Source organism: Bos grunniens, chromosome 19 (genome assembly GCF_055505025.1).
Source record: "Bos grunniens cultivar Pamir isolate PY7600 chromosome 19, Bosgru_T2T1.0, whole genome shotgun sequence".
NCBI lineage: Eukaryota > Metazoa > Chordata > Mammalia > Artiodactyla > Bovidae > Bos > Bos grunniens.
The window spans coordinates 16332338-16358684 of record NC_141183.1 but is presented as its reverse complement, the minus strand read 5'-3'; the positions used below and the strand labels follow the sequence as shown (position 1 = coordinate 16358684).

At 50.1% G+C, this 26347-nt stretch overlaps 1 protein-coding gene and 1 long non-coding RNA gene across 4 annotated transcripts in view; one reads left to right on the top strand and one right to left on the bottom strand.

The window, feature by feature from the left end:
• Positions 1 to 258: 258 nt before the first annotated feature.
• On the bottom strand, positions 259 to 1947 carry LOC147351392 (uncharacterized). Of its 2 annotated transcripts, none has more exons than XR_015147479.1 (2): positions 1479 to 1947; positions 259 to 626 (listed from the first exon to the last, which is right to left on the bottom strand). It is a non-coding gene; the product is annotated as an uncharacterized LOC147351392 (long non-coding RNA). The 2 variants fall into 2 exon arrangements; XR_015147478.1 differs by having other exon boundaries at positions 259 to 465; positions 1479 to 1890.
• Positions 987 to 26347, top strand: part of MRC2 (mannose receptor C-type 2) — a 59623-nt gene continuing 34262 nt past the window's right edge. The window contains exon 1 of one of the 2 annotated variants that reach the window (XM_086357083.1): positions 987 to 1551. In XM_086357083.1, the coding sequence (XP_086213209.1) occupies positions 1437 to 1551 (115 nt within the window). In that variant the 5' untranslated portion in view covers positions 987 to 1436. The remainder of the gene's footprint in view (positions 1552 to 26347) is intronic. The other variant, XM_086357082.1, reaches the window with a different exon arrangement.

The following is a 26347-nucleotide window of genomic DNA, read 5'->3' as shown; positions in this document are numbered from 1 at the left end:
GTGGACTCATTCTAGGGGACTCTAGGGGATTTTATGGGGGCTCACTTTGGGGTCCTGCAGCCTCTGGATTGATACTTGGTAAGAATCTCAGCCCAGCAGAGAAGGAAAGCACCAAGTGAGCAGCTCTGGCCCCATACCCTCCTTTCAGCGATGGGGAAAGATTTACCCAAGGTAAGGGTAGTAAAAAAGGAGAAAACAACATTGAATTTGTTATTTCCAAAAACAGCACTGAGGTGGACAGCACAGGAAACAATAAAATTTATATTACCGTTTCATAGTGTTTTTATTTGATCACTCGTGGTGGCAGAACGTGAATCTTCTTTGCATTAGGATCTAAATGTCTCCTTCCAGCTCTGAGCCCAGACGTCCCAAGTAACTTTTCTAAGGTCGCTCAGGAAAGGAGAGATGGACGTGGGCCTGGACTCTCTAACACCCTCTCAGTCCAGTGTTGTGCGCTGCGGTGACCTGTTGCATAATACGGAATAACTGTGGTTTGTCTTCTCTTTTATGAAATTTCCATTTGATCCTCTGAGATCCGCCAGCAGTCCGGTTGCTGGTGAGAGCGATGCTGTCTTCTGGGACGTCCAGGGACAGATTTCCCCTGGCTTTCTGGATACAGCCCCCATCTAGCAAAATCATGACACCCCTTTGCGACAGGGACTCTGACATGGGGTTCACACAAATGCTAAAACAAGACTTGCAAATGTTGGCGCTCCGCACCAGGCACGGGGGCCCTGCCTTCCCCTCCCCCATCTTTGCCCGGGTGGCTGAGCCCTGGGCTCCGCCCCTTCCCCACCCGGCCGGAGGAGGGGTGGGTCCTGCTCCGCGTGGAGGTAGCGGCCGCTGGAGACGCTGGCAGAAAGAGGCGGGACGCAGGGGGCGCCAGTGGCCCGGGTCTGGCCGCCTGGGTCAGCCGCGCGCCCCCGCCCCGCCACGCGGTGAAGTTTGCGGAAAGTTTTGCACAGCCAGCCGGGGAGTTGTGACGCAGCGTCTGGGGCTCCAAGCCCGGACCGAGAAGCGAGGGAAGGCGAGGCTGGGAGAGAGGGAAGCGGAGAGCGAGAGGAAAAGAGTGCACGCCGGGGTCCTCCTCGACCCCCCGGATCCTCCTCTCCCGCTTCCCCCTCTCCCTCCCCGGCCCCGCGCCCGCCCGCTCTTCCTCCCCTTCCCCTCCCACGCTGCCCGCTTCCCTTCCCCGCTGCCCCTCCAGCCCTCCTCCCCGGGTCTGCGCTCCTCCCTCCGCCCTCCCTCCTCCCGGCCTGCCTCCTTCCCTCCTCCTCCTCCCCTCCTCTCCCCGGGAGGCATCACTTCGTCCCGGCCCGGAGGAAGACGCGAGCCCCTCGCGGGCGGTCACCACAGCCCAGCACCCCTGCAGCCACCGCGCGCGCCGCGCCCGCACTCCCTCGGTCCCCGCATCCCCCGAGCGCCACGCCGCGGGCATGGGGCCCGGCCGGCCGGCCCTCGCGCCCTGGCCTCATCACCTGCTGCGCTGCGCCTTGCTCTTCGGGGGTCTGCACTTCGGCCGCCCCGCCGCCGCCGCCGCCGCCCTCCCGGGTAAGGCGCTTCCAACTTGGTCAACTTCGGGGGCCGGGCGCGGGGAGCGCCGGGGAGCGGGTCTCTCTCGACTTTTTCCTCCTTTTTTTCCCCCCCTTTGCAGGACGTGTGTGCGTGTGTGTATGTGTGTGGCTGGGTTTTAAAAAATCGTCTCCGCTTTTCTGAAAGCGGGGCAGAGGGTGGCGGGGAGGACAGGGGTGAGGAAGGAGGAGCGCGCCTGGAGGTGGGGGAGGACCTGAGTGGAACCAGATGTGGCGGGCGGCGGGGGAGGGGAGCCCGGGGGTCTCGAGCCGCCTCGGAGGAAGAGGGCGGGCCCCGGGAGGACCCCCGCGCCCGCCCTCTAGGACCACCCGGCGCCTGCCCTGCGCTGGGCCCAGGGACCTGCAGGGCGCGTCTGGGGAAACCAGCGGAGACTCCAGGCCGGGCTCCTTGCTTTGCTTCGGGACCAAAGCGTTATTGTTGTTTTTGAATTATTCGTTAGGGCTTGGTTGCCCTTCCTGGCACCTTGGGGGTGTTGGTATTTTCTTTTCCACACTTGGTCTTCAAAGGACAGCCCGTGGCGGGCGGCATCCGCATCAATTGAACGGAGCTCTGTGGGGCAGTTTTGTGTCATCAGAAGGATGTAGCAGGCTTCGGCAAGGGTGTGTGTGTTTGTGTGTGTGTAGTGAAGAGAGTGTTGTGTGGGCGGCTCTGACCCAACTGGCACCCCTCCAGAGTGGACAGATCTTGGACGGCCAAAGAGCTGCTAACGATGCACAAACCCGACCAGCAGAAAACAAAAACCCAAAGCTGTGTCTTCTCTTCCTGCTGCTCTTTCAAAGGGTGACAGTGAAGTGTGGGGACAGACAGACCCACTCAGCGGTAATCCCAGGGGGAAAGGGGAAGATCTGCTTGCGGGGGTGGAGGGGGGGGGTGGCGGGGGGTACGCAGGAGTCAGAGCTGAAACTACCCGGGAGTGTGGTTATTACAGCCCAGGTGCTGGGCCTATGGAAAAGGCTTGGTCTTGTTTTATGTTTAATTTAGGGATGAGGCTGAGTGAAAGGGGACAGTCAGTGCAGCGTGTGTAGTTTCGTGCAAAGCCCAGACAGCCCCCTGGAGGATCCGGGACCTCTAGCCATGGCCAGTGCTTGCTGAGTTTGCCTGCCCGCCCGTAGGGGACCGAGACACTTATCTGCCCAGATTGTGCCCAGCCACTGCGTGAGGTGGGGGCTGGGGTGACGCATATTCATGCCGAGCAGACCCCGCCTGCTGAATTCCAGACCCACCTGGAACTGAATGTCAGACAAACAGAATCCAAGCAGTAACTCCCCACCCGCTGCAGGTCAAGGCACCCAGGCTGCCCCCTGCCTTGCCTTGCTGCTCTCCTGCATGCAGTTTCGCCCCCTGTGAAGGCAGGCCCGGTGGGAGGGGTGGAGGAGCCATTCCCAGAGCCCCAGAGCACATTGTAAAGCCAGGCAGGCCCTGGGAGGGTTGTGGCCAGAGTGCTGACTCAGCCTTTTCCCCTGTGGCGCCTTTGACAGAGTGAGCTGGAAATGCCTGGGTAGAGGCTGGGTCAGGGGAACCGCCTGGAGTGGCCCTCTGCCTCTGGGTCTCCTCCTGGCCCCACTTTGCCCTTCCTCAGGCTGTGTCTGTGGGTTTGAAGCCCCCGTAGCCGTGGAGGGGCCTGTCCCTAGTGGCACTGCATTGGTCACTCTCGAAGAAGCTTAGGTGTGAGCAGGGGTGGATGGAGGGGACATGGGGTGGGGATGGCCTGGTCCCCAAAGCAGCAGTTGAGCAAGACGTTGCAGGTCCTTCCCTGCTGTGTTCCCTCGGCCTAGAATACTCCTCTTTCAGCAAATTCCTTCTTCATCCCCCTCTACCTGACGAATTAGGTGGTCCCTGGGAAGAATTTACCAGCACCAGGATCCGAATGGCCCCAGGAAATGCTTGTGGGAGATAGGATTTGGTTTGGCAGGCCAGCCCTGCTGGGTGAAACTTACCCTGGGGGCGGGGTGCTTCCTGACCACCAGGAGAGGAGAGGATGGGACACCGCAGAGCCCCTTGGTGTGGGATGGCAGAATCCACCTTTTCTCCACCATCCCCTGTGGAGTACCCAGAGGAGTACCCACACAGCTTGTGGCTGGAAGACTCTCTGTTAATTGCAGTACTGATGCATTTTTGTAGCTTTTACTGCTCAGTGCTGAGCCAAATACTTGGGGAGGAAGGAAGGTACAGAGGAGTCTAAGTTGCATCCTCAGAGAAAGAAAATTTTGTTGGTGGCACAAGAAACTATGAGGCAAGGGGTCACCAAGGCCCCCAGGAGGGAGGCAGGGAGGAGAGCAGAGCAGGGAGACCGGGAAGGCAAGCTGGGCTGTGCTGGAGAGGCTGTGGAAGCTGGCCTGGCTGGGGTGGAGAGATCCTGAGTAGGGTGGGGGAGAAGCTCGACTGAAGAGGAAACTGGCCAGGTTTCCAAGAGGCCAGAGTGGGGGAGCGACTTGCTGGCTGGCGGTGGGGAGCCCTGGAGAACCCCTGGGAGTTTCTGAGCAGAGGAATGAGGTGCGGATTAGAAAGAGGGCTGCTGGGAGCCCCGGGGATCAGGTATCCAGGTGCAGGAGCCAGGATACCTTGGGAAATCTTTCCATGGGGACAGACTCTGCTGTCTAAAGGACAGGGAGGGAGACATTCCTTTGGAAAGGCATCAGGTACTTGCTGCTACTGCCGGAGTCAGCCAGACAGATCTCCTGCACTTCCGGCCCAGGTCCTGGTGAGTCATGGAGTTCAGAGCCTTCTTACTGCCCCCATCCGCCCATCCGCCTACAGAAGTCAGTCTTCCTTGCTCCCCCGACCTTCTGTGAGCTGCCAGGGCTGAGACAGTGCCCAGCTGAGCTGTGGTTAGTGCTGAGATCCGGCCCTCCCCTAGGGTGACGTGAACAAGGTGAGGGCGTAGGCAGAGGCAGCCAGGGTCTTGGTCCCCGTCGCACACAGGAGAGAAATCTCAGCTTTCTGAGGCCTGCAGGGTGTGGTTGATTTGGGCCGATGAGAGGATTTCAGAAGCCCCATGAAGTTCTCAGAAGAGCATTCACTTGCATTCACCACTAATTTCAGCATTGAATAGGAGCCCCATTGCCCCTTCAGCAGGGTTAAGTGGTATCGCAGTGGCTACCATTCTTCAAGCGCGGGGCGCGGGGCTGCACGCGTGCTGTTCCGGCAAGGGCTCTTCCAAGTCTCATAACCTCTCACACGTTGGCTGTCAACAGCTGAAAGATGTTAGGTTGTTTGCACAAGACCCTACCTCCTCGCCGCTAGAAGGTGGTCAAAGTGAGATTCAAACCCAGGTGTGGCTACTCAGCCTCGGCACTTCAGTACCAGACCTCACTGAGAATCTGTTAAGATTAACACTGTGAAATAGGTATGTTAGGAAAGGCTGGAAAATTCTGTGGTAGAGGGTACCCCCCCACCCAGAGCTCCAAGTCCTCTGGAACGTGCTCTCCACATGTCCTCCAGAGGGGAGTCCCCGGAAGGGGTGGCGGGCATCCTCTGTTCTCCCCCAGCTGTCTGGTGTCTCCCCCCGTCCCCTGGACCCCAGACGCAGGGCTGGGCCCCCCTTGGTGTCCTCAGGGGGTCTGAGGTGCCTGCTCCCAAGGGACTGAAGGGGTCTGGTGGAGCAAGAGCCCCACTACCCCGAGGTCAGGGGTTCATGTTCATTCAGCCAGTCTGTCAAAGGATGTTTACTGAGCCTGGGCGGTGCTGCAAGCAGGAATGACCTCCGCCTTTTCTTGTGAGCCCACCTTCCCTGCACCCCCAGTGGGGGTCCCTGGGCTTGGAGGGCCTGGGCATTGCCAACAGGAAGTGTCCTTCCTGTTTAGTCCGTTATGAGAGGGGGGTGGGGGGCCACCAATCTCCCATAACTGGATCCTATAAAGCTGGGTGGGGTGGGCCACTGAGCGGTGACGCAGCTCTTGGACCTCACCCTGGGCCCTGCAGATCCCAGTTACTCCTCAGCAGGAGCTGTGTCGTCAACAGGCAGGATGAAGGCTGCGCAGTGGCCTCAGCCAGCTCCAGCTCCTCAGAGGACAGGCTGGGCTGGGCCCCCACCCTCGGCCCCACATGGAACTCCGGTGGCTAGTTAGGTGCCTTCCTGCCCTTCCCCCTCTTTGGATCCTCTGTCCCCTCTTCTGAGCCCCTTGACCATGTATACCCCTCCCATCCTGCCTGCCTGCCTGGGCCCATGCTCTCTGTCTCTCCTCAGCCCTGCCCTCCCCCTACTTGAGTTCCCCACCCCTAAAAAAGCCCTGATTGTGTTGCTAGATGGTGGCTAGGAACCCTCAGCTTCTTCTCAGGCCCCCACGCATTACCCCTGCTCTCCTCCTGCCTCCTTGAACCTTTGCCCCCCAACCTTATCCCCTGCCATCTTCAGGCGTTTGCACATACCCTTCCCTCTGCCTGGCATGCCCTCCCCTTCTTCTGGCCTGACTGCCACTGCCCTTCCTTCAAGACTCAGGAGTCTCAGAAGGACCCAAAGGGGTCCTGGTCACTGCTTCTTGGGCTCGCCTGGGCTAAGGAGACAAGCTCACAGAGGGTAAACACAGGGATAAACACCAGATTGGAGGGGTGGCCTTTTTTCCTTGGAGGTCATCTCTAGAAGGACACGGTGAGAAGCTGCTGTAGTGGGCTTGGAGCTCCTACAGGGAAAAACAGGAAGCCCATTGCCCAGACTCTCCCGACATCCTCAGAAAGTGTGTGGAATGGAGGGCAGACACAGCTCACCACAAGGTAGACTGAGGCAGGAGATGGGTGGCTGGGAGCACCCCGCCCTGCTTCCTCTTAGAGGTAAATCAGCACAGCTGTGTGAACTCGGGCAGAGGCTCCCGTTTCTTCATCTGTAAAAATAAAATAATAGTCCCTCATAGGGGTGTCATAAGACATGACATAACAGATGTATGAAATACATGAAACAATGCTGGACAGTCACGTCTCAGCAAATAATATTAAATTAGTGCTATTTTTTATTATGGGGAGAGAAAACATGAAAAAATACAATCCTCAACAAAGTTCTAAATACCTGCAGCCACTTTTTTAATCAAAGTAGCTCTTTGATTATCCATTATTGCTTGGTGACACTTTGCTAACTACCGTTAAGTGCCTAAAAGTAACCATACTTTTTATGAAAGTAAATTTAAATCCTAAAGAAAAAAAAAAATACCCATCCTCAGTTGTCTTTACCCCTTAAGCCACTCAATTTACTCCCCTCCTGCTGCTTCTCTTTATAATGAAACTTCTTCAGCTAAAATTACCTTGGAGCCAAGTTCCTGGGACTCTGCCCTTTCAGCTAATGGTCATTCCCCCTCATCTAGCCTTCCCCCTAAGAAGCTGCCTCCCAGGGGTTCTAGTAATTAGGCTTCCTAATTACTAAATCCCTGCCCCTGCTCTGGCCTCACCTTGTAGCATGTGTGCTGCCGATAGCCTGTTTTATAATACATGCTGTGTGGAAAATGGTCAGCCCTACAGGGGTAAAGTTTTAAAGATTTGAGGTCCTCACTTCCCTTGACCCGCAGCCTAACAGTAGTCACTGTCGGTAGTTGAGGTGACCCTCCCTTTTTTCTGCGTACACACAGACAAATACTCTTTTTACACAAACAGGACCATGTTTTATGCTGTACAATACATTAAATTGTATTTTGTAATATTCGTGGCCTTTCCATGACAGGCTTCAGAGCTGTGTCATTCTTAACGGTGCTCAGTAGTCCATTGGAAGGATGTACTGTCTTTTTTGGGTTTTTTGCTGCTTCCCTGTTGATGGGCACTGTTTGGAAGTTCTCTCTCGCTCTGACCTCTGCGATGTGGTTTGCATCCGGGGTCTCCGCCTCCAGCCTCAGTCCAGAGTCCACATCGTTGCCAGACTTATGATCAAAAGGGCCGCTTTTATCGCCAGTCTCAACTTTCTGAACTGAGAATTTGAGGCCTTCCACGGTCAGGGTCTAGCCTGTCTCTTCAAACCCTTGAGCAAGTCGCGTTTGGATGCCCTGAGTCCTGCCTGTGAAGCCCCTGCTTCTCTCTCCGCCGCCAGGAGGGCGTGGCTCCGCAGGTGTGGCTCCGAGTCTCCGCTCTGACCTGCAGCCTTAGCCTTCTAAAAGGAGCGTTTCTCCCGTCTCCTTTCGCAATTCATCGCTGCCGCCGGCCAGGTGGAGACTCTTCCCTCTTCTTCGCCGACTGGAAGAACCTCCAGGGCAAGGCTTTGTCAACCCGGCACAGCCTCCCACCTTGGACACAGTTGCTGCTGCTAAGTCACTTCAGTCGTGTCCGACTCTGTGCGACCCCCATAGACGGCAGCCCACCAGGCTCCCCCATCCCTGGGAGTCTCCAGGCAAGAACACTGGAGTGGGTTGCCATTTCCTTCTCCAATGCGTGAAAGTGAAAAGTGAAAGGTGAAGTCGCTCAGTCGTGCCAGACCCTCAGCAACCCCATGGACTGCAGCCTTCCAGGCTCCTGTGTCCATGGGATTTTCCAGGCAAGAGTACTGGAGTGGGGTGCCATTGCCTTCTCCTTGGACACGGTATCCTTTAGTAAATATTAATTGAATCAAACAAAGCGGACAGGTGTTCCAAAGAGCTCCCCTCACAGGTTTTATTTAGTGTAATTGGCGTATAAGATTGTATTAAATTTAAGGTGTACACATAATGATTTGATGTTTGTGTATATTGCAAAATGGGGCTTCCCAGGTAGTGTGGTGATAAAGAATCCACCTGCTAATACAAGAGACTCCGAGATGTGGGTTCCATCCCTGGGTGGAGAAGATCTCCTGGAGTAGGAAATGGCAACCCCCTCTGGTATTCTTGCGGAAAATTCCGTGGACAGAGGAGCCTGGCTGGGCTATAGTCCATGGGATTGCAGAGAGTCAAACTCACTGAGCAACACAGTACACACATTGGAAAATGATCTCCACATACGTTTAGTTACCATACTGTCCATCCCCTCACATGATGGTAAATTTATTCCTGTGATGAGACTTGTGTTTGTAGTAGTAGAAAGGCAATGAAGAGAGTTGCCCTTCCAGAGTTACAATCGTGAAAAACATATGGCATTGAATTAAACAGAAAAAGAGTCCAGTAGACTGGAGTAAATTTCAAACATAGATCTAGACTGTTACAAGAACTAACGTGGGACATGCCAGAAACAACACACTGATATGAAAAGGAATCCGTGCTTGTAAATGGTATGGGACAACTGGATTATAATTTTAAAATTTTAGTTTCAATTTCTAGCTGATTGCAGCTGAGACAATTCAGCTGGCGAGTTTGTCATGTAGAAAGTGCAAAGATCACTAGAAATTAACTTTCAAAAATACATAATTAAGCTAGTGAAAACAGAAAACCTAATCATGGCACATCTGTGAGGAAACTCATCTGTATGACTGGGGCATGTAAATTAGTTCAGTTTTTCTGGATTCAGTCTTTCAGACAAGATGTAAGAAACTAGATAAGTAACACTTCATATCCTTTGACCTCGTAATTTCGCTTGGGGAATTTGTAAGTCATTAACTGCAAAAAGGAAAAAAAAAATGTTCATAGAAGGACTGTTTGTAGTAGCAAACCAAATTGGAAACCATCTAGAAGCCCAATAGCAAAAGCATAGCTAATCAAACCAAGATATCTTAACACAATGGACAACTTATGTAGTTCTAAACAATACAGAACTAATGCCAGTATGTGGAAATATATCTAAGAAGGAAACGTCTCATGACCACAAAACAAGCTTACAAAATAATTTGTAATTACTCTGGTAGTAATTAAGTGAAGATACATGGCTGATCCCTGACAAGCAGTTTCTCATTCATTCGGTTAGCTGTTGTTTTTGTTTTCCTGAGCGCTGATAATGTGCTACGTGTCGTATTTGATGCTGAGGACACCGAGGCAGGCATGGCTCCTGCCTTCCTGAAGCTTACATTTTAAGAGCAGCACCCCACCCCCAGCGGAGAGCAATGTTCCAGAAGCAAATTGCACCGATTTCATTTTAGGTGCAATTTTAAGTTTGTTAGAAGAAAGATGGAAGCAATAGACTGCTCAGAAATATCAGACACAGGGTCAGGAACCTGTCTGACCACAAAGAGAACAGCCCTGAGTCAGAGCAGCCTGGTCAAGTAGGAATTCAACAGGAAATGGCCTTGTAGTCAGTCTCGGTCCCCAAGGAAAGGATTTGCTAACTTCACAGATGCTTAACCTCATTTCTGAGGATCTGAGGAGATAAGTAAGAGTGGTTTAGAAGCACTGTTTTACAGTAGCCAAAACAAAAATGCACCTTGAAAGAAATATGGATAATTATAGAGTAGAAACACACAATGGAATATAATGCAGTAGTAAACTGGCAGACCTCAATGCATGCATCAACGTGAGTGATTCTTAGAGACAAAATGTTGAGTGGGAAAAAAAACCTCAGAGGACTACATTGGTATTACACTCGGTCTTAAACGACTAGAAGAGTTGCGGGGAAAATGCAGTGAGCATTCGTATACTCTCCACCTGGAAGCATCAATGGTTAACGTTTGGCCACATTTGCTTTATCTCACTGTGTGTGTGTGTGTGTGTGTGTGTGTGTGTGTGTGTGCGCACGCGCGCGCGCTCTGAAGCTTTTCGTTACTGATGACATTTCACATCAGTATTTCACCATGTATCAACTAAAAACAAAGACATTCTATAAAACCGTAATCACATCGAAGAAAGACAACAGATGCAACAGTTCTTTTTTTCTAATATGCAGTTTGTGTTTGAATTTCTCCAGTTGTCCCCACGATATCAGCTGTTGTTTAAGTCTAGGACTTAACTTGATGTCGTGTCTCTCAGTCTCTTTTAATCTAAAATGGTTGGTCTTTTTTTCTTTTATGACAGTGCATATTTATTTATTTGGCTGTGCCAGGTCTTCATTGTGGCATGTGGGATCTAGTTCCTCAACCAGGGATCGAACCCAGGCCAGCTTCATTGGGAGCTTGGAGTCTTAGCCACTGGACCGCTAGGGAAGTCCCTATGACATTCCATTTTTGATGACTTCAGGCCAGTCGTTTGATAGAATGTTAGCAGTCATTTTATCTGATTGTCGAATCGTTAAATTCATGCTAAACATTTTTGGGAGGAAAAGCGCAGGTGTGGGACACAAATGAGTTCTTTCCATTGTGTCACATTACGTTAGTTTGTTCCCTTATTGGTGTTGCTGACTTTGATCGCTTGGTTCAGATGGTGTCTACCAGATTTCTCCACTAAAAAGGTACCTTTTCTCCTTTTATTTGGTAGATAATTTGACACTAAACGATATTCTTTAAAAAGCAAAGTTGCTCCTAGCGGCACTATTCATAATAGCCCCAAACTGAAAACTCCCCAGACGCCCATCAACAATGGAATGGTTCAGGTGTGGTGGCTCCACACAGTTCTAGCATACAGCACTGAGAATACAACACGTGTGACAGTGTGGAGGAAGCGCACAAAACTACTGAACCAGAAGCAAGGCATCCATGCCGAATGATCCCTTGTATGTGAAGTGCAAAGAAGGGGGTAACACTGCCTGCAGTCAGACAGCGGTTACCCCTAGTGGAAAAAGCTGTAACCAGAAGGTGTCGCAGATAACATTTAGAAGAAAAACGGGAGATATCTGGAACATTTGTGGCAAGAAGCTCATATAAACCAATGAGAAAAATGCAGGAACCTCCACTAGTTTTTTTCTAATTATCATTGAATTTATTTGTTTTGGCTATACTGCGTCTTCATTGCGGAGCATGGGCTCTAGAGTGATGCAAGGGCTTAGTTGCCCTTTAGTATGTGGGATCTTAGTTCCTGGACCAGGGATTGAACCCATGTCCCCTGCATTGCCAAGTGGATTCTTAGCTACTGCACCACCAGGGAAGTTCCTCCACTAGTTTTAAGGCATTTAAGATGAGCCAATAAAGGCTGCGAACAGAGTTCACAAAGAAGAAATACTGATGTCCAATATGCTTTGGAAAATGTTTTAAATCACTAGCAATAAAAAAAAAAAGATACCCTTCTCAGAGCACCATCAAAGTACCAACAAAGAGTGATGTAACAATACATTCAATATAATATTATTTATAATTGAGGAGAATCTGCTTACAAATTGAAGACCAGTAATAGCTAGAGAATGAGTAAATGAAATGTATGCTGTCATGGAATAGCATACAGCCGTTAAAATGGTTTTTACAAAATTAAAAGACACATTACAGTCCTTTTTCTAAAATGTTAAGTGCAAAACAAGACTCAGAAGCATTTGTTTGGGAGTGTAGTATATATCAATAAATGAACATAACTTGTATTTGAAGTAAGTAGGCAACATAAAATTGGTAAAGATCACACCAAAATTTAGCGGAAGTCATATGTATCAGAAAACTAAGATCATGGCATCTGTTCCCATCACTTCATGGGAAATAGATGGGGAAACAGTGGAACAGTGTCAGACTTTATTTTTGGGGGCTCCAAAATCACTGCAGATGGTGACTGAAGCCATAAAATTAAAAGACACTTACTCCTTGGAAGGAAAGTTATGACCAACTTTACTTTGCCAACACAGGTCCGTCTAGTCAAGCCTATGGTTTTTCTAGTGGTCATGTATGGATGTGAGAGTTGGACTGTGAAGAAAGCTGAGCACCGAAGAATTGATGCTTTTGAACTGTGGTGTTGGAGAAAACAAAGAGAGTTCCTTGGACTGCAAGGAGATCCAACCAGTCCATTCTAAAGGAGATCAGTCCTGGGTGTTCTTTGGAAGGACTGATGCTAAAGCTGAAACTCCAGTACTTTGGCCACCTCATGCGAAGAGTTGACTCTTTGGAAAAGACCCTGATGCTGGGATGGATTGGGGGCAGGAGGAGAAGGGAACGACAGAGGATAAGATGGTTGGATGGCATCACTGACTCAGTGGACATGAGTTTGAGTGAACTCCGGGAGTTGGTGATGGACAGGGAGGCCTGGTGTGCTGCGATTCATGGGGTCACAAAGAGTCGGAGGCAATTGAGCAACTGAACTGAACTGAAGGGAGCCTTGTCAGGTGGGTCCAGCACAGAGGGGCCCGCCTGGCTGCAGAAGGGAAGAGTGGACACTGGGTGGGGGGTGGGTGGCCCCCAGGACTGAGACCCAGCTGGCTGGGACCTTGCTTAGTTTCCCAAGCCACTCCCCGCCTGCCCCTCTTGGTTTTTTGTTTTTTTTTTTTTTAATGAGGAGTTGGAGCTGGGCTTCACCTGCTGGCTGGCAAGAAGGCTGGTGTAGGAGGGTCACCCTCTGAGATGGGTTCCTGAAGGTGCACTCAGGATGCTCAGTAGCAAGAGCTGGACAATGGATGAGGCACCAGACTCAAGCTCTTTGCATTAACAGACCCTCAAATGCAAACCCCTTGTTCTTGGTGCTCATCAACCAAGTGTTTACTCAAGGGACAGCCGGAGAGAAGGCAAACTCAATAATACATCTACTAAGTGGTGGTCCTTACGGACAAGATTGGAGTGCATATCAGATAAGTGCCAGTCAAGGGACAGGCTTTTGGAAGGCTTCCTCCTTTTTGAAATCTTTATGTGTAACAAATGAGAGAAATGGAAACCAGATTAATACTCACTGAGCAGGTCTAATCTGCCAGGGTCAGTATTAGGCAATTGTACATGCCCCATATTTTTAATCCTCACATTGCTCCATTTCATGGATAAGGGAATTGAGCCAGCAAGGCTGTGAGCCAGATCACGCATCTCATGAGTGGCAGAGTCCCCGTCTGTTTGGTTTCCTGCGTGGTCTTGTTTTATTTTTGTAAACAAGTAAGTATGCGTTATAATATAATGGACATTAGGCAAGACAGAGAGAGAACTTTGCAATACTTACATTTACTCATGAACTTCTCTCTCTCACCCTGTTCCTCCCACCCAATTTCTTATTTTGTATTTTCCATGCTTTGCTCTTAAAGTTTTTCATTCTTGGTGTACTATATAAATACAGGAAAGTGAACACCGTAAATGTTCAGCTCAATGAATTTTCACAAGTTTACAAAACCCTTGGGGGTCAGACTGGGTTCTCTTCTTCATTGGAAGGCCTCACCCTCTTAGACACCCACACCTTTCTGTTGCCCTCTCATTTCCTCAACAGCCAAGGATTGGATCCAGCAAATAAATAACATTGCCAGTATTACCAGTGCTTTCAAATGCGTTTACACATTTTTCTATAACTTCATTAGATATGTATATTTCTTCTTGATGAACTGCCTGTTCAGACATATTCTTTATCATCTCATCTCTTCAGGTCTTAGGGGCTTAAAATTACTGGGTCTCTATATTTTTTCTCATTGGCTTATATGAACTTCTTGCTGTGTTTGTTAGAAATATCTTTCCCCTGTTGGTTGTTCATTTAAGTTTTTTATTTTGGGGGGAATTCTCTGATGGTTCAGTGGTTAGGGCTCCAGGCTTTCGCTGCCAAGGGCCTGAGTTTAACCCCTGGTCCGGTAAATAGAGTCCCATAAGCCATGTAGTACATACAGTGCGTGTATATATATGTGTGTGTGTGTGCGTGTATGTGTGTGTCTGTGTATCTTTTTTAACCTCCCCCCCACACACACACACTTGTTTTTTTTTTTTCAGTAAAGTTTACAAAACCCTTGGGGGTCAGACTGGGTTCCCTTCACTGGAAGGCTTCACCCTCTTAGGCACCCACACTTTTCTGTTGCCCTCTCACTTCCTCAGGACCCTCAGCAGCTCATCTGAACTTGTGGGCAGCTTCAGTTAGCAAACTTGAATAAAGCTGCAGAAGGACAATGTTATGTATATATTTTTTCAGGATCAGAATACATTTTGGTGATTATAAACAAATAGTACACAATTCAAAAGTTGAAAAAGTTTCAAAAAAAGGTTACGTAAAATTTCACAGCTAGGAAACAGCCACTATGCTGTCGAACTGTCTCCTCGCCTCTCCTCTCCTCTCTCTGTATAAAACTTGACATAAAGGTTTCAGTGTTGGCTTGTAACATTTTTTCATAGGCCAATGTGTCATCAGTGTGTTTCCACCCAGTGCTTCCATTGACTGTGTAAGATTCCATTATACAGATGTACCATAACTAGCCCATGTTAGACATTCAGGTCATATCTCTTTTTATTTGGAAAATACAAAGAGAAGAAAATAAAAATCACCAGCTGTCCTGTATGTCAGTAATAACCACTGTTAACACTTAGGCATGTACAGTGGTTCTGAGATTCTGGTGAGCCTCAGAATCACCTGGGAGTCTTATTTACAATGCAGATATTCCTTCTTTCTGAGCTTCTAATTCAGCAGGCCGGCTGTAGGGCTGGGGCTTTCCAGGTGGTGCTAGTGGTAAAGAACCTGCCTGCCAAAGCAGAAGAACTTGGGTTGGGTCCCTGGGTCCAGAAGGTCCCCTGGAGGACGGCACAGCAATCCACTTTAGTATTCTTGCCTGGAGAATCCCATGGGCAGAGGAGCCTGGCGGGCTACAATCCATAGGATCGCAGAGAGTCAGGAGTGAAGCGACTTAGCATGCGCGCACACCTTAGGGCTGGGCACTTGCTCTGTAAACAAGCATGCCTGGAGATTTGGACTCCCACGTTTAATAAAAAGCATGCACAAAGGTCTTTTCAGACTTTACTTGATTTAAAAGTAAATAGAAACAAGGTCATATTATACATTGAATTTTTAAAAATCGGTTCCAGTGTGAACGTCTGTACGTGTCAGAATACTCCTGCAAGTTGATTAGTGTTGTCTGCGTAGTTTCGCATTGCATGAATGTATTTCATTTGGCTGTGTCAACGCCATGTTGTTGGACATTAATTTCCACCCAGTCATTGTTATCGGTAATGCTATGTAGCAAAATCTTTGCATAGATTCTTTTTTAAAATGTATTTCTTTTTAATTGGAGGATAATTGCTTTAGAGTGTAGTGCTGATTCATACCTCACCATGAATAAACTGCAAGCATACCTATGTCCCCTCCCTCTGTGCCCCTACCCTCTCCCACCGTCTAGGTGCTCGCAGAGCACTGGGCTGAGCTCCCTGCATCATACGGCAGATTCCCACCGACTATCTAATTTACATATGCTAATGTGTATGTTTCAGTGCTACTGGTCTCTCACTTCATCCCACCCTCTCCTTGCCCTGCTGTGTCCACAAGTCTGTTCTGTGTCTGCATCTCGATTCCTGTCCTGCAGATGGATTCATCAGTACATTTTTCTAGATTACATGTATATGCATTAGTATACAGTATTTGTTTTCCTCCTTCTGACTTACTTCATTTTGTTTAAGATCCTCTATTTTTATTTATTTAATTTTTTAATAAAAAATAATAAATTTTTTATTTAATTTATTTATTTAATACGCTCTATCCACCTCACTAGAACTGACTCAAATTCACTTTTTATGGCTGAGTAATATTCCACTGTATATAGGTACCACAGTTTCTTTATCCATTCATCTGCTGATGGACATCTAGGTGACTTTCAAGTCCTTGCTGTTGTAAATAGTGCTTCTGTGAACATGGGGCACGTGTTGTCTTTTTGAATTGTGATTTTCTCAGGATATATACCCAGTAGTGGCACTGTTGGGTCATATGGTAGTTTTTTCCCCTAGTTTTTAAATAAATTTCCATACTGTTCTCCATAGTGGTTGTATCAGGGTACAGTCCCACCAATAGTGCCCGATGGTTCACTTTTCTTCACATCCCCTCCAGCATTTATAGTTTGTAGATTTTTTGATGATGGCCATTCTCACAAGTGCAGATGACACCACCCTTACGGCAGAAAACAAAGAGGAACTAAAGAGCTTCTTGATGAAAATGAAAAAGCTGGCTTAAAACTCAGCGTTCAAAAAGCTAAGACCATGGCATCCAGTTCCATCACTTCATGGCAAATAGATGGGGAAACAATGGAAACAGTGACAGACTTTATTTTCTTGGGCTTCAAAATCACTGCAGATGGGGACTGCAGCCACGAAATTAAAAGACGCTTACTCCTTGGAAGAAAAGCTATGGTAAACCTAGACAGCATATTGAAAAGCAGAGACATTACTTTGCCAACAAAGGTCCGTTTAGTCAAAGCTGTGGTTTTTCCAGTAGTCATGTGTGGATGTGAGTGTGGACCATAAAGAAGGCTGAGCGCCGAAGAATTAATGCTTTCAAACTGTGGTGTTTGAGAAGACTCTTGAGAATCCCTTGGACTGCAAGGAGATTAAACTCGTCAGTCCTAAAGGAAATCAATTCTGAATATTCATTGGAAGGACTGATGCTGAAGCTGAAGCTAGAATACTTTGGCCACTTGGTTCGAAGAGCTGACTCATTGGGGAAAAACCCTCTGATGCCGGGAAGGGTTGAGGGCAGGAGAAGGGACCGCCAGGATGAGATGGTTGGATGGCGTCACTGACTCAATGGACATGGGTTTGAGCAAGTTCTGCGAGATGGTGAAGGGCAGGGATGCCTGGCGTGCTGCAGTCCATGAAGTTGCAGAGTCGGACATGACTGAGCGACTGAACAACAATAATTCTGACTAGTATGAGGTGATACTTCATTGTAATTTTGATTTGCATTTTCATAATAACAAATGCTGTTGAACATTTTTTCATGTGTTTATTAGCCATCCGTATTTGCATAGATTCTTAATTATTTCTTTAAGTTGAATTCCTAAGAAGTGAACTCTGGGTCAAGTGTCTGTATTTTTGAAGACTGGACCGTCTTCTCCAGAAGTGTTTGCCTCCAGGGCTACTGCCACCATGAGTTCACTTGTGTGGGACAGTGAGGTGAGTCAGTTACTCTGCCCCTCGTCTCAGCGAGTCCTGCCAGCCGTCCAGTGGGCAGCACCAGCATAGCCCCTGGCACATTCCAGGTGCTCAGTACTTGGTCTGTGCAGTAAACAGGAGTATGGGCACTGAAGGATGAAGAGGTCGAATGACTAGTTCAGGAGCAGGAATTCAAACCCAGTGATGACCCCAGAGGCTGAGCTGTCTTAACCATGCTGTTGATTTTTCATTAATATCAGAGAGGGAGGGAATGTGATGGTTGTGGGAGGAGTACTCTTAAAAATATGCTCCTAAAATTACACTGACAGAATCAGAAAAAGGGAGCGAAAGGGTGGGGAGGGAGACGGATTTGGAGGGCCCTCACAGACATTCCTCTGTTGGTCAAGTCTGTTGTGCCATTGGAGGTCTGGGTGCTGTCACAGTGGTGGTCACGTGTGTACATATGGTGGTCTTGTGTACATATATGACCCTTCGTAGCTTCCAGGGCAAAGCAAGTCAAACTCCCCAAACACTGAGCACCGAGTTGAGTTCTGTGGGAAATGCAGAGAGGTTCGGTTCCTTCAAAGATCTTAAGAAGATCTCCACTGTGTCTCTCTTCCCTCAGTTTTATTTACTTTAGAAACATTATAATAATAGAAAGTTATGCATAATTCCAACCTCCTGGCAACGTAGAAAAATACTTCTTTTGCCATCAGGCCCCAATTCCAAAGTTCACAAGAACATGTTTCTTTGCACTTTCAGAGCTGTGTAAAGACACTCCTAGGACACTTATGTGCCTTTCCATGAGAAAAAAGAGGTCGGGGAATGTGTTCCGTGAGTGTTGACTGCCATACGTGTTGTTCCCCTGATTAGCTGAAATGGTACTGTCACACAACAGATAATTTCATGTTTCCCTTATTGTCTTCTATTCATTGTCCACACGTGATCTTTTAAAATTATTATTATTACTTACTTATTTTGGCTGCCCTGGGTCTCCATTGCTGCGCTCCGGCTTCTCTAGGTGCGGGGCACAGGCTTCTCACTGCAGCGGCTTCTCTTGTGGTGCACAGGTTCTAGGGCACGTGGGCATCAGTAGTTGTGGCACATGGGCTTAGTTGCCCTGCAGCATGTGGGATCTTCCTGGACCAGGGATCAAACCGGTGTCCCCTGCGTTGGCAGGTGGATTCTTAACCACTGGATCACTAGGGAAGTCCAAGATCTTCTGTTAAAGGAGGATGTAAATTCAGAGGATGTTAAACCTTTGCCTGTGGGACACAGGGCAGCTTGCCTTTCTACTTCCCCTGGTCCAGCTCATTCAACATACATGTATTGAGCATCTGTTGTATGCCCTGAACAAAGGGGATGGATGGATAAGACACAGCTCCTGCTCTGCAGGAGCCATTTAGTGGGAAATAGAGACCCTGAAAGAATCATGTCAATACCTGCATATATCTCTCCCTGGAGGTCTCCCCAGAAGCCTATGGAGAGGCAGGGAAGGTGTTTTTGACTTCAATCCACAGGTAAGAAAACCGAATCCCCTCAGGTCATTTACATTGTAATAGCAGAATCAGAGCCAGAACTCCTAGATTCTCAGCCTGTGCTGCCCCAACCTTTTCCTCTCATTCTTTTTTTAAAAATTATTTATTTATTCATTCATTTATGTGTCTGTGCTGGGTCTTAGTTACCGCATGGGGGATCTTTAGTTGAGGCATGTGGGATCTAGTTCCCTAACCAGGAATGGAACCTGGGCCCCCCTGCATTGGGAGCTCAGAGTCTTAGCCACTGGACCACCAGGGAAGTCCCTCTCCTCCCATCCCTGGAGCCCCACCGCCATATGACTGCCTGAGTCCCAGTGAGCGTCCCATGCAGACTCTGTCCACTGCCACGCCAAGTAGTGGGGGCCCTGCACCACCTCCTTCCACACTCCCTTCCAGCTGCGTTTTGTGACCTCATTTTCCCTTTACGGCTGCATGTGGATTCGATTTCTGCAGCACCAGAATGAGGTGGGGAGAGCAGCCCGCCCCACGCTGCCCCGACCTCCCCAGAAATCCCCCCTCTTCTCCCATCGCACTGTTCAGTCTCTTCTCCTTGCATCTCCCTTGCAGGCGCACCTGAGGAGGGTCCCCCAAACTCAGAGGTCAGAAATGAACAATAGTTGCCAGGGACCCACCCATGGGAACTTGGGGAGGATTCTGCATCTGGACTGTGGATTTATTTTTCTTTTAATTCTTCTGAAGAGCAGCTTAAGCACTCGAGTCCTTGGCTTTATTTATTCTTATCATTTCCTCTTATCCAGATTGCAGCATCTGCTGAGGCCTGGTTCCCAGGCTCTCTGCTGTGAAACAGATTCTGGAGCTCACGGCCCCCACCCGGGCAGAGGCTCCTCAATGTCAAAAAACAGTAATGGCCTTCCATTACCAAGGGCTAAAGGTACCGAACATCTTTATGCATCCTCTTGCTTAATCTTCCCCGAAACTCATGGGTTGGGTGATATTGGTGTCTTCCCTACAGTGAGGCTTACAGCTGGCCCCAGAAGGGATTGGGACCTGGGTGGGTCCAGATTCCAGAGCCACCCTCCTAAGCCCTTCTCCGGGCTTCTGGAGGCAGTGTGGGGGAAGGAAGCTTCCATGGGTCTGTCACTGCAGAAGTCAGCGAGTGTTTACTCTTTGGGATACAGTTTTAGGGAGATCCTGAATGTTCCCGAGCAAAAAGATTCTGAGTTCATTTAACTTCTGTGTTGAGAAGCTGGAACTGGTATGTTTGTTAAGGATATGCGGGTTAGAGCAGGCACAAGCCACCCACGTGGATTGGGGTCTGTTGGCAGGTATTTCCACATCCACTGAACTCCCACTGTGGGGAAGTGAAAACCCTGGGGTTGCTGAGGTTGAAGGGACCAACACAGAGGAAGAAAAAACACAGAGGAAGAAAAAACCAACTGCTGCTGCTAAGTCACTTCAGTCGTGTCCGACTCTGTGCAACCCCATAGACGGCAGCCCACCAGGCTCCCCCGTCCCTGGGATTCTCCAGGCAAGAACGCTGGAGTGGGTTGCCATTTCCTTCTCCAATGCATAAAAGTGAAAAGTGAAAGTGAAGTCATTCAGTTGTGTCCGACTCTTTGCAACCCCACGGATTGCTGCCCACCAGGCTCCTCCGCCCATGGGATTTTCCAGGCAAGAGTACTGGAGTGGGGTGCCATTGCCTTCTCCGAAAAAACCAACACAGAGGAGGAAAAAACCAACAATTTGTTGCTTTTTGATCTCAGAAACAGGGTGAGGGGCAGGGGGTTGGTGGCGCAGTGGACCAAGGGAAGGGCATCCCTCAGACACAGGGAGCCGAGATGGAGAGCAGGTAGGAGGCACCTGGTACTTACAAGGTGGTGTGGGTGGAGGTCACAGTTTTTTCAAGGGCTCAACTCTAAGTGGTTATTTTAAAAACAGCCCCCTGGAACTTCCCTGGTGGTCCAGTGGTTAAGACTCCGCGCTGCCAATGCAAGGGGCACAGGTTCGATCCCTGGTCAGGGAACTAGATCCCACATGCTTCGTGGTGTGGCACAGCCACAAGATAAATAAAAAATAAAAGGTACCCCTCAAAAGCAAAGCAGGAACTTACGGTGGGAATCCCAAATACAGGCCCTTATCTAAATGTCCAGACTCTGGGTGTGAGCAGGCTTGTCATGCTGTAAAAGGCCGAGGCAGCTTCTCAAAAGGGTTGTTTTTCTCATCACAGCTTTTTAAAACAGAGTGCCATGGCTTGCTCTGAGAACCAAACAAGTCCTCCTTGAATACTTCCATGTCAGAAAGTCACGGGACTGCCAGTGAGTAGAGCAAAAGCTTGTCATGAAACGTGTCACGATTTCTCGGAATCATATCGTGGTGTGTTTCAGACACATCTCGGTAAAGGAATGCTGCCTGTCGCAGGGACATTGTGGTTGCGGGGCAGTGGAGCCTAATTTACCCCTTCCCAACACATTTCTTTTTTTTTTTTTTTTTTTCCAGTTTTGAACTAGGTACAGCCCTCTGGTCATTTTTAATAGAGACCAGAATATTGAAGAATGTTTCTCCACTCTCCTTAAAACAGTAGTTCAAAAGTGATCACATGTGGCCATTCCCATTCCACTTCAGTGTTGGGGTAGGGGTGCACATGGGGGTGATGTGGCAAACCGGTGAGCCCCGTCTCAGATGGGCAGGAGCCCCAGAATCTGTAACTGGCTTCCTGCAGGTACACTGACTCAACATGGACAGGCCTCCCAATGTTTCTGAGAGATGCTGAAGATTCAGATTTTTATGTGAAATCTCTCCCGTTTTCAATGTTGGCTCACTTTGCTTTCACATATGGTGAAGGCTGTGTGTGATTTGCCTGTGGGGAGAAGGAAATGGCAACCCACTCCAGTATTCTTGCCTGGAAAATCCCATGGATGGTGGAACCTGGTAGGCTACAGTCCATGGTGTCTCAGAGTCGGACACGACTGAGCAACTTCACTTTCACTTATCAGTTTAAAGTACTTGGAGTAGTGGTTTGGCGCTCAGCTCTGGAACTGACCAGTCTCCCTGGTCTCTCATCTCTGGTCTGCCCCTTACTAGCTGTGTTATCAAGAGGGTTGATCTCTGAGGTCTTTAATACCTCAGTTTTCTTATCTGTCAAATGGAGATAAGAATTTTACCTGCTTCTGAGCAGTGCTGTGAGGATTAAGGAGAAAGCCTGGGAAGCCAGTGCCTGGTACCTAGCAAGCTCATGGTAAACAGTCACTTATATCATTATTTGTGGTCTCTTTCCGTAAGGGCTGGGCGACCATGTGTCGCTTGCCTGGGACAGCCATGACTCAAGCTTGTGGTCGTGCTATAATGATTACTGCCTCCCCTTTTCATTCTCAATATGAGACAGTAAACTCTATGGTCAACTTATATAAGCAAATACTGGCTGATACTCTTCAAGGCTTGCATAAAGTTTTATCTCAATGGAAATGTCATGGTTCCAATTGTTTGAATGTTGGACAAATCACTTAACCTTTCTGTGTTTCTGTTTCCACATTCTAAGGGATTGACACGATGACTACTAAGACTTTCTGGTTCATATTCATTCTATCATTTGGCAAACATTTACCATGAGGCCAGACTATGCCAGGCAAATGCCCAGGACATGGAGAGGCCAGGATACAGCTGGGCCCCCAAGGGGCACTTAGCCAATGACAAAGTTATTGTGTTGTGTGAATGGGGGTGGGGATCCTACCCCTTTTTTCTATATTTGAAAAACTTAGCTAGAAATGATTCATAAAATATTTCTTGTGAATCCAAAGTTTATATTTGAAATCTCAATTTCTCGCGAACAAATAATTACATTTCAGCTTAATTCTACAGACGTTTCTTTTATTGTTGTTTGAAAAAAATTTTCACCATGGGAAATGCAGAAAGGCCTAAAGGAGATTCTTTCTTTCTTTCTGTGGACTCTGCAGCAAGAGGATACTGTGCCTGCATGGGCAGTCCTCCCACTCTTTGGGACCCCATGGACTGTAGCCCACCAGGCTCCTCTGTTCATGGAATTTTCCAGACAAGAATACTGGAGTGGGTTGCCCTTTCCTTCTTCAGGGACTCTTCTCTGGCCCCCCCCACCCCCCCACCCCAGGTACATGCCTGTATCTCCTGCATTCATTGGCAGGGGGCAGGTGGATTCTTAACCACTGCACTGCCCTGCGGTGGGTGGGGGGGTTCTAATATTTTACCCTTAAGTTACTGCCCGCACCCCCACACTTCTGCAGCCACTTTGTTGACAGTTAAAACAATTTTTCTTGTTTTTTTTGTTTGTTTTTTTTTCTGGCCAGCTGTGGCTTGAGAGATCTTAGTTTGCAGACCAGGGATTGATTTCACCCTAACACCGGCCCTAACCCTGCTATATTAGCTCGGAGTCCTGACCACTGGACTGCCAGGGAATTCCCAAAACGAAGTTTTTTTTAAAAAGTTGCTCTCTCTCAGTCTGTCAGGATATCTGTTCATAACTCCTCTCCTTATTAGCCTACTCCTCCTCAGTCAACCAGGTAGGAAGCGTCTGATCTGGTCCTGCCGCTGGGGCTCACGCTCCTGTCCGTGATTTTATAAAATAATCTGCTGATGACTCCCACAGATAAATAAGGCAAGTGTGGCCCCTCACGGGCCTTCGGGCCCGCGTCCACAAGTAGGTGGGCACTGCTGTCCGGGCTGTGATCGCGGAGAGGGGCCGGAGATTGCTGGGCCTCGGCTGGAGACGCCCTCGCCCACGCGCGCTCCGTCCAGGCGCAAATGCGCAGCTGGGCCCGGCTCCAACCCCGGGTCCTGAATCCTGCCCTTCGCTGGCCAGTCAGTGAGGTTGGATTGTGCTGGCCCAGAAAGCCACTTCCTGCCGCGACCGGAGCCGGCCGTTGTTGTGAAAGTTGCCCCCCGGGGGAGGAAGTGGCTTTGGGCTGTTTATTTTGGCTGCGGTCAAGCAGACGGCGCCGCCGGGGGCCGCGGACCCGGGGTTCGCAGAGCTGGGCTGGGGAGCCGGGCGGACCTCGGAGCCGTGGCGGGGTGGGGGTGCGTGTTGGGGAGGTCAGCGCCCAAACGTCCGGGACGCGCGGCGGGGATGGGGACGCGGGCATGGGTCGGGGCTGCATCACGGAGGGAGGGCGCCTGGCCTTGGTGGGGGTGCACTGCGGGGGCCGGAGGGCGCCTCGTAGAGCCCGGGTTTAGGGAAGGAGGGGTTCAGCGGCCGGAGATCCGGAACTCCGAGGGCGGGCAGGTCCCAGCATCTCAGGTCCTGGAGGCGGGTGTGAGGGAAGACGGGGTCAGGTGGCCCACCCCTGGGATGCTCTGGTGAGGAAGAGACGTGGGGACCGGGCACGGGAGCCAGGCCCCGGGAGCTGCCCGTGAGCAGAGGGTGCCCGGTCCTCCCAAGAGGTTATGGGCGAAATTAGGCTCGGCAACCCCCGCCCCTCCTAGCCTTCCTACAAGACGGGGCCTGGGAAGGGATAAGCCGAAGAGATCCTGATGCTTCAGTCGGAGAAGACAAAACCCCAGCAGGGAATGAAATCAAACATCTCTAAATCGCCGGGGAGTGGGGGTGGAGGTGGGGTAGGGGGTGGGGAGGTTAGGGCGGGTGAGGATTTGCGTCCCAGAGAACCCCGGGGGGGGGCGGGGGAGGGGGGCAGCCCCACTCAGCCGGCGCCGCGGGCGGGGGTGGGGGGCACCCAGGCAGAGCCATGGGAGGGTGAAAGTTGCCTTTACGAAATTTACCTGAATTCCCATTCCCTCTTCACTGTGTACCTTTGTGGTGCATTTATTAGGTGACAAACCCATCTATTAACCCATCCTCTGCCAGAGTGCTTTAACATCTTGGTAGAACCCAGCGTGGCCCTTCGGAGTGGCTCAGCTGTAAGGAATCCGCCTGCAGTGCAGGAACCGTGGGTTCAATCCCTGGGTGGGGAGGATCCCCTGGAGGAGGAAATGGCAACCCACTGCAGTATTCTTGCCTGGAGAATCCCACGGACAGAGGAGCTTGGTGGACTACAGTCCATGGGGTCGCAAAGAGTTGGACACAACTGAAGTGACCTAGCGCACATGCAAAGCAGCGTATCACATTGTGGAACACAGACATTTTAAGGGAAGAGAAGAGTGTGTCTAGAAATGAATGCTAGTTCCCCCTTGGGTGGGGGAACTGAGAGACATTGCATGACACTGCGCTCATGCACACTCACACACAAACACATGTGCGCGTGTCAGCAGAGCCTGGGGTGGTGGGAGTGCTGCTGTATGTGTTTAGCTTTGTCACAGGCTCTGTAGCAGTGGAAGGCCAGCACTTTGGCCTGGCTGGAGTGGAGGAGCTGGGCGGGAGGACAGAGAGTGTGAAAAGCCTGGAGGGTAGATGGTCCGCGGGGAGAAGTCCACACTAATCCCAGGATTTGGGTGGGGCTGTTGCACTGTTGGGCCTGGTAGTGGGCCTCAAAGTCACATGACTCTCCTGCTCTCCATGGAAGGAATGCATTGCCTCCCGCCACCCTCAGGTCCAGTGTGTGAGCCGGGACATGGACATGGCCTCTAGTAGAGGGTGGTGCAGGGTGGGGTGCTGGGGTCCTCAGGGCTAGCCCCTCAGCAGGGCGGGGCGGGCAGCTTGTGCTGATTCAGACATTTCCAGGCCTGGCCTCAGGGCCCAGCGGCTCATTGAAACCAGCTGCTCCTTCTGGCGGGCGGCCCTGCGGGCGGGCGGCCCCTGGCTCTCCCTGGGATGACCCCTGGCCTTTGCGTGGCCTGGGGAGGGGTGCCGATGGGGGAGAAAGGGGTGCCGACGGGCGAGAGAGGGGTGAGGCTCAGTGGCTGGAAGCGCCCCCTGCCGTGTCCTCTGGAACCAAATCTGGTCAGCTTCCCCCGGCCCGCTGCCTGGTCCCTGGTCCCCAGCTCTCTAGGAGCTGAGCCAGGCTGGTCGCTGGGTCCCCAGTCTTTACTCCTCCATGCCCCAACTTGGAACCTTCTCCGTGTCCTTGTCTCTGCTTGTGCCATTCAGGGTTTTGTTTGACATAACCTCTCATTCAGTAGATATTTCTGGAGAGCCTGCTGCGTGCCAGGCCTTGTGCTAAAATGAACTTCCCCTCCGCTTCCTTCAACATGATGTCTTCAGCTTGTAATGGGGAGCAGCCGTCTTATCCGAGGTCAGACCTCTGGCTGCCTCCACTGCTGGGCTGAGTCCCGGAGGCTGTCGGGACAGCTGGGAGGCTAGCTCCTGAGAGAGAGACAGTGTGAGCCTCTGTGCTTGGCCTCAGGACCAGCCCATTGTGTAAACTTTGCAGCAGACGGGAAAGGAAAGGAGGCCACGGTGACCCTCACCCAGGAGGGAGGAGATGGAGTTACTCAGTGTAGGGCAAGTAGCTTTGAAACCCAGTTACCTCTGAGCACAGGAGTAAACTTCCAGGGTGATGCCCTGGATGTCTGAGAAGCAGAGACTCCACACCAGAAAGATTCCATCAGTTACCTGGAAAATCATTTCTATCCACTTTAATTGATGCTTTTGAACTGTGGTGCTGGAGAAGACTCTTGAGTGTCCCCTGGACAGCATGGAGATCAAACCAGTCAATCCTAAAGG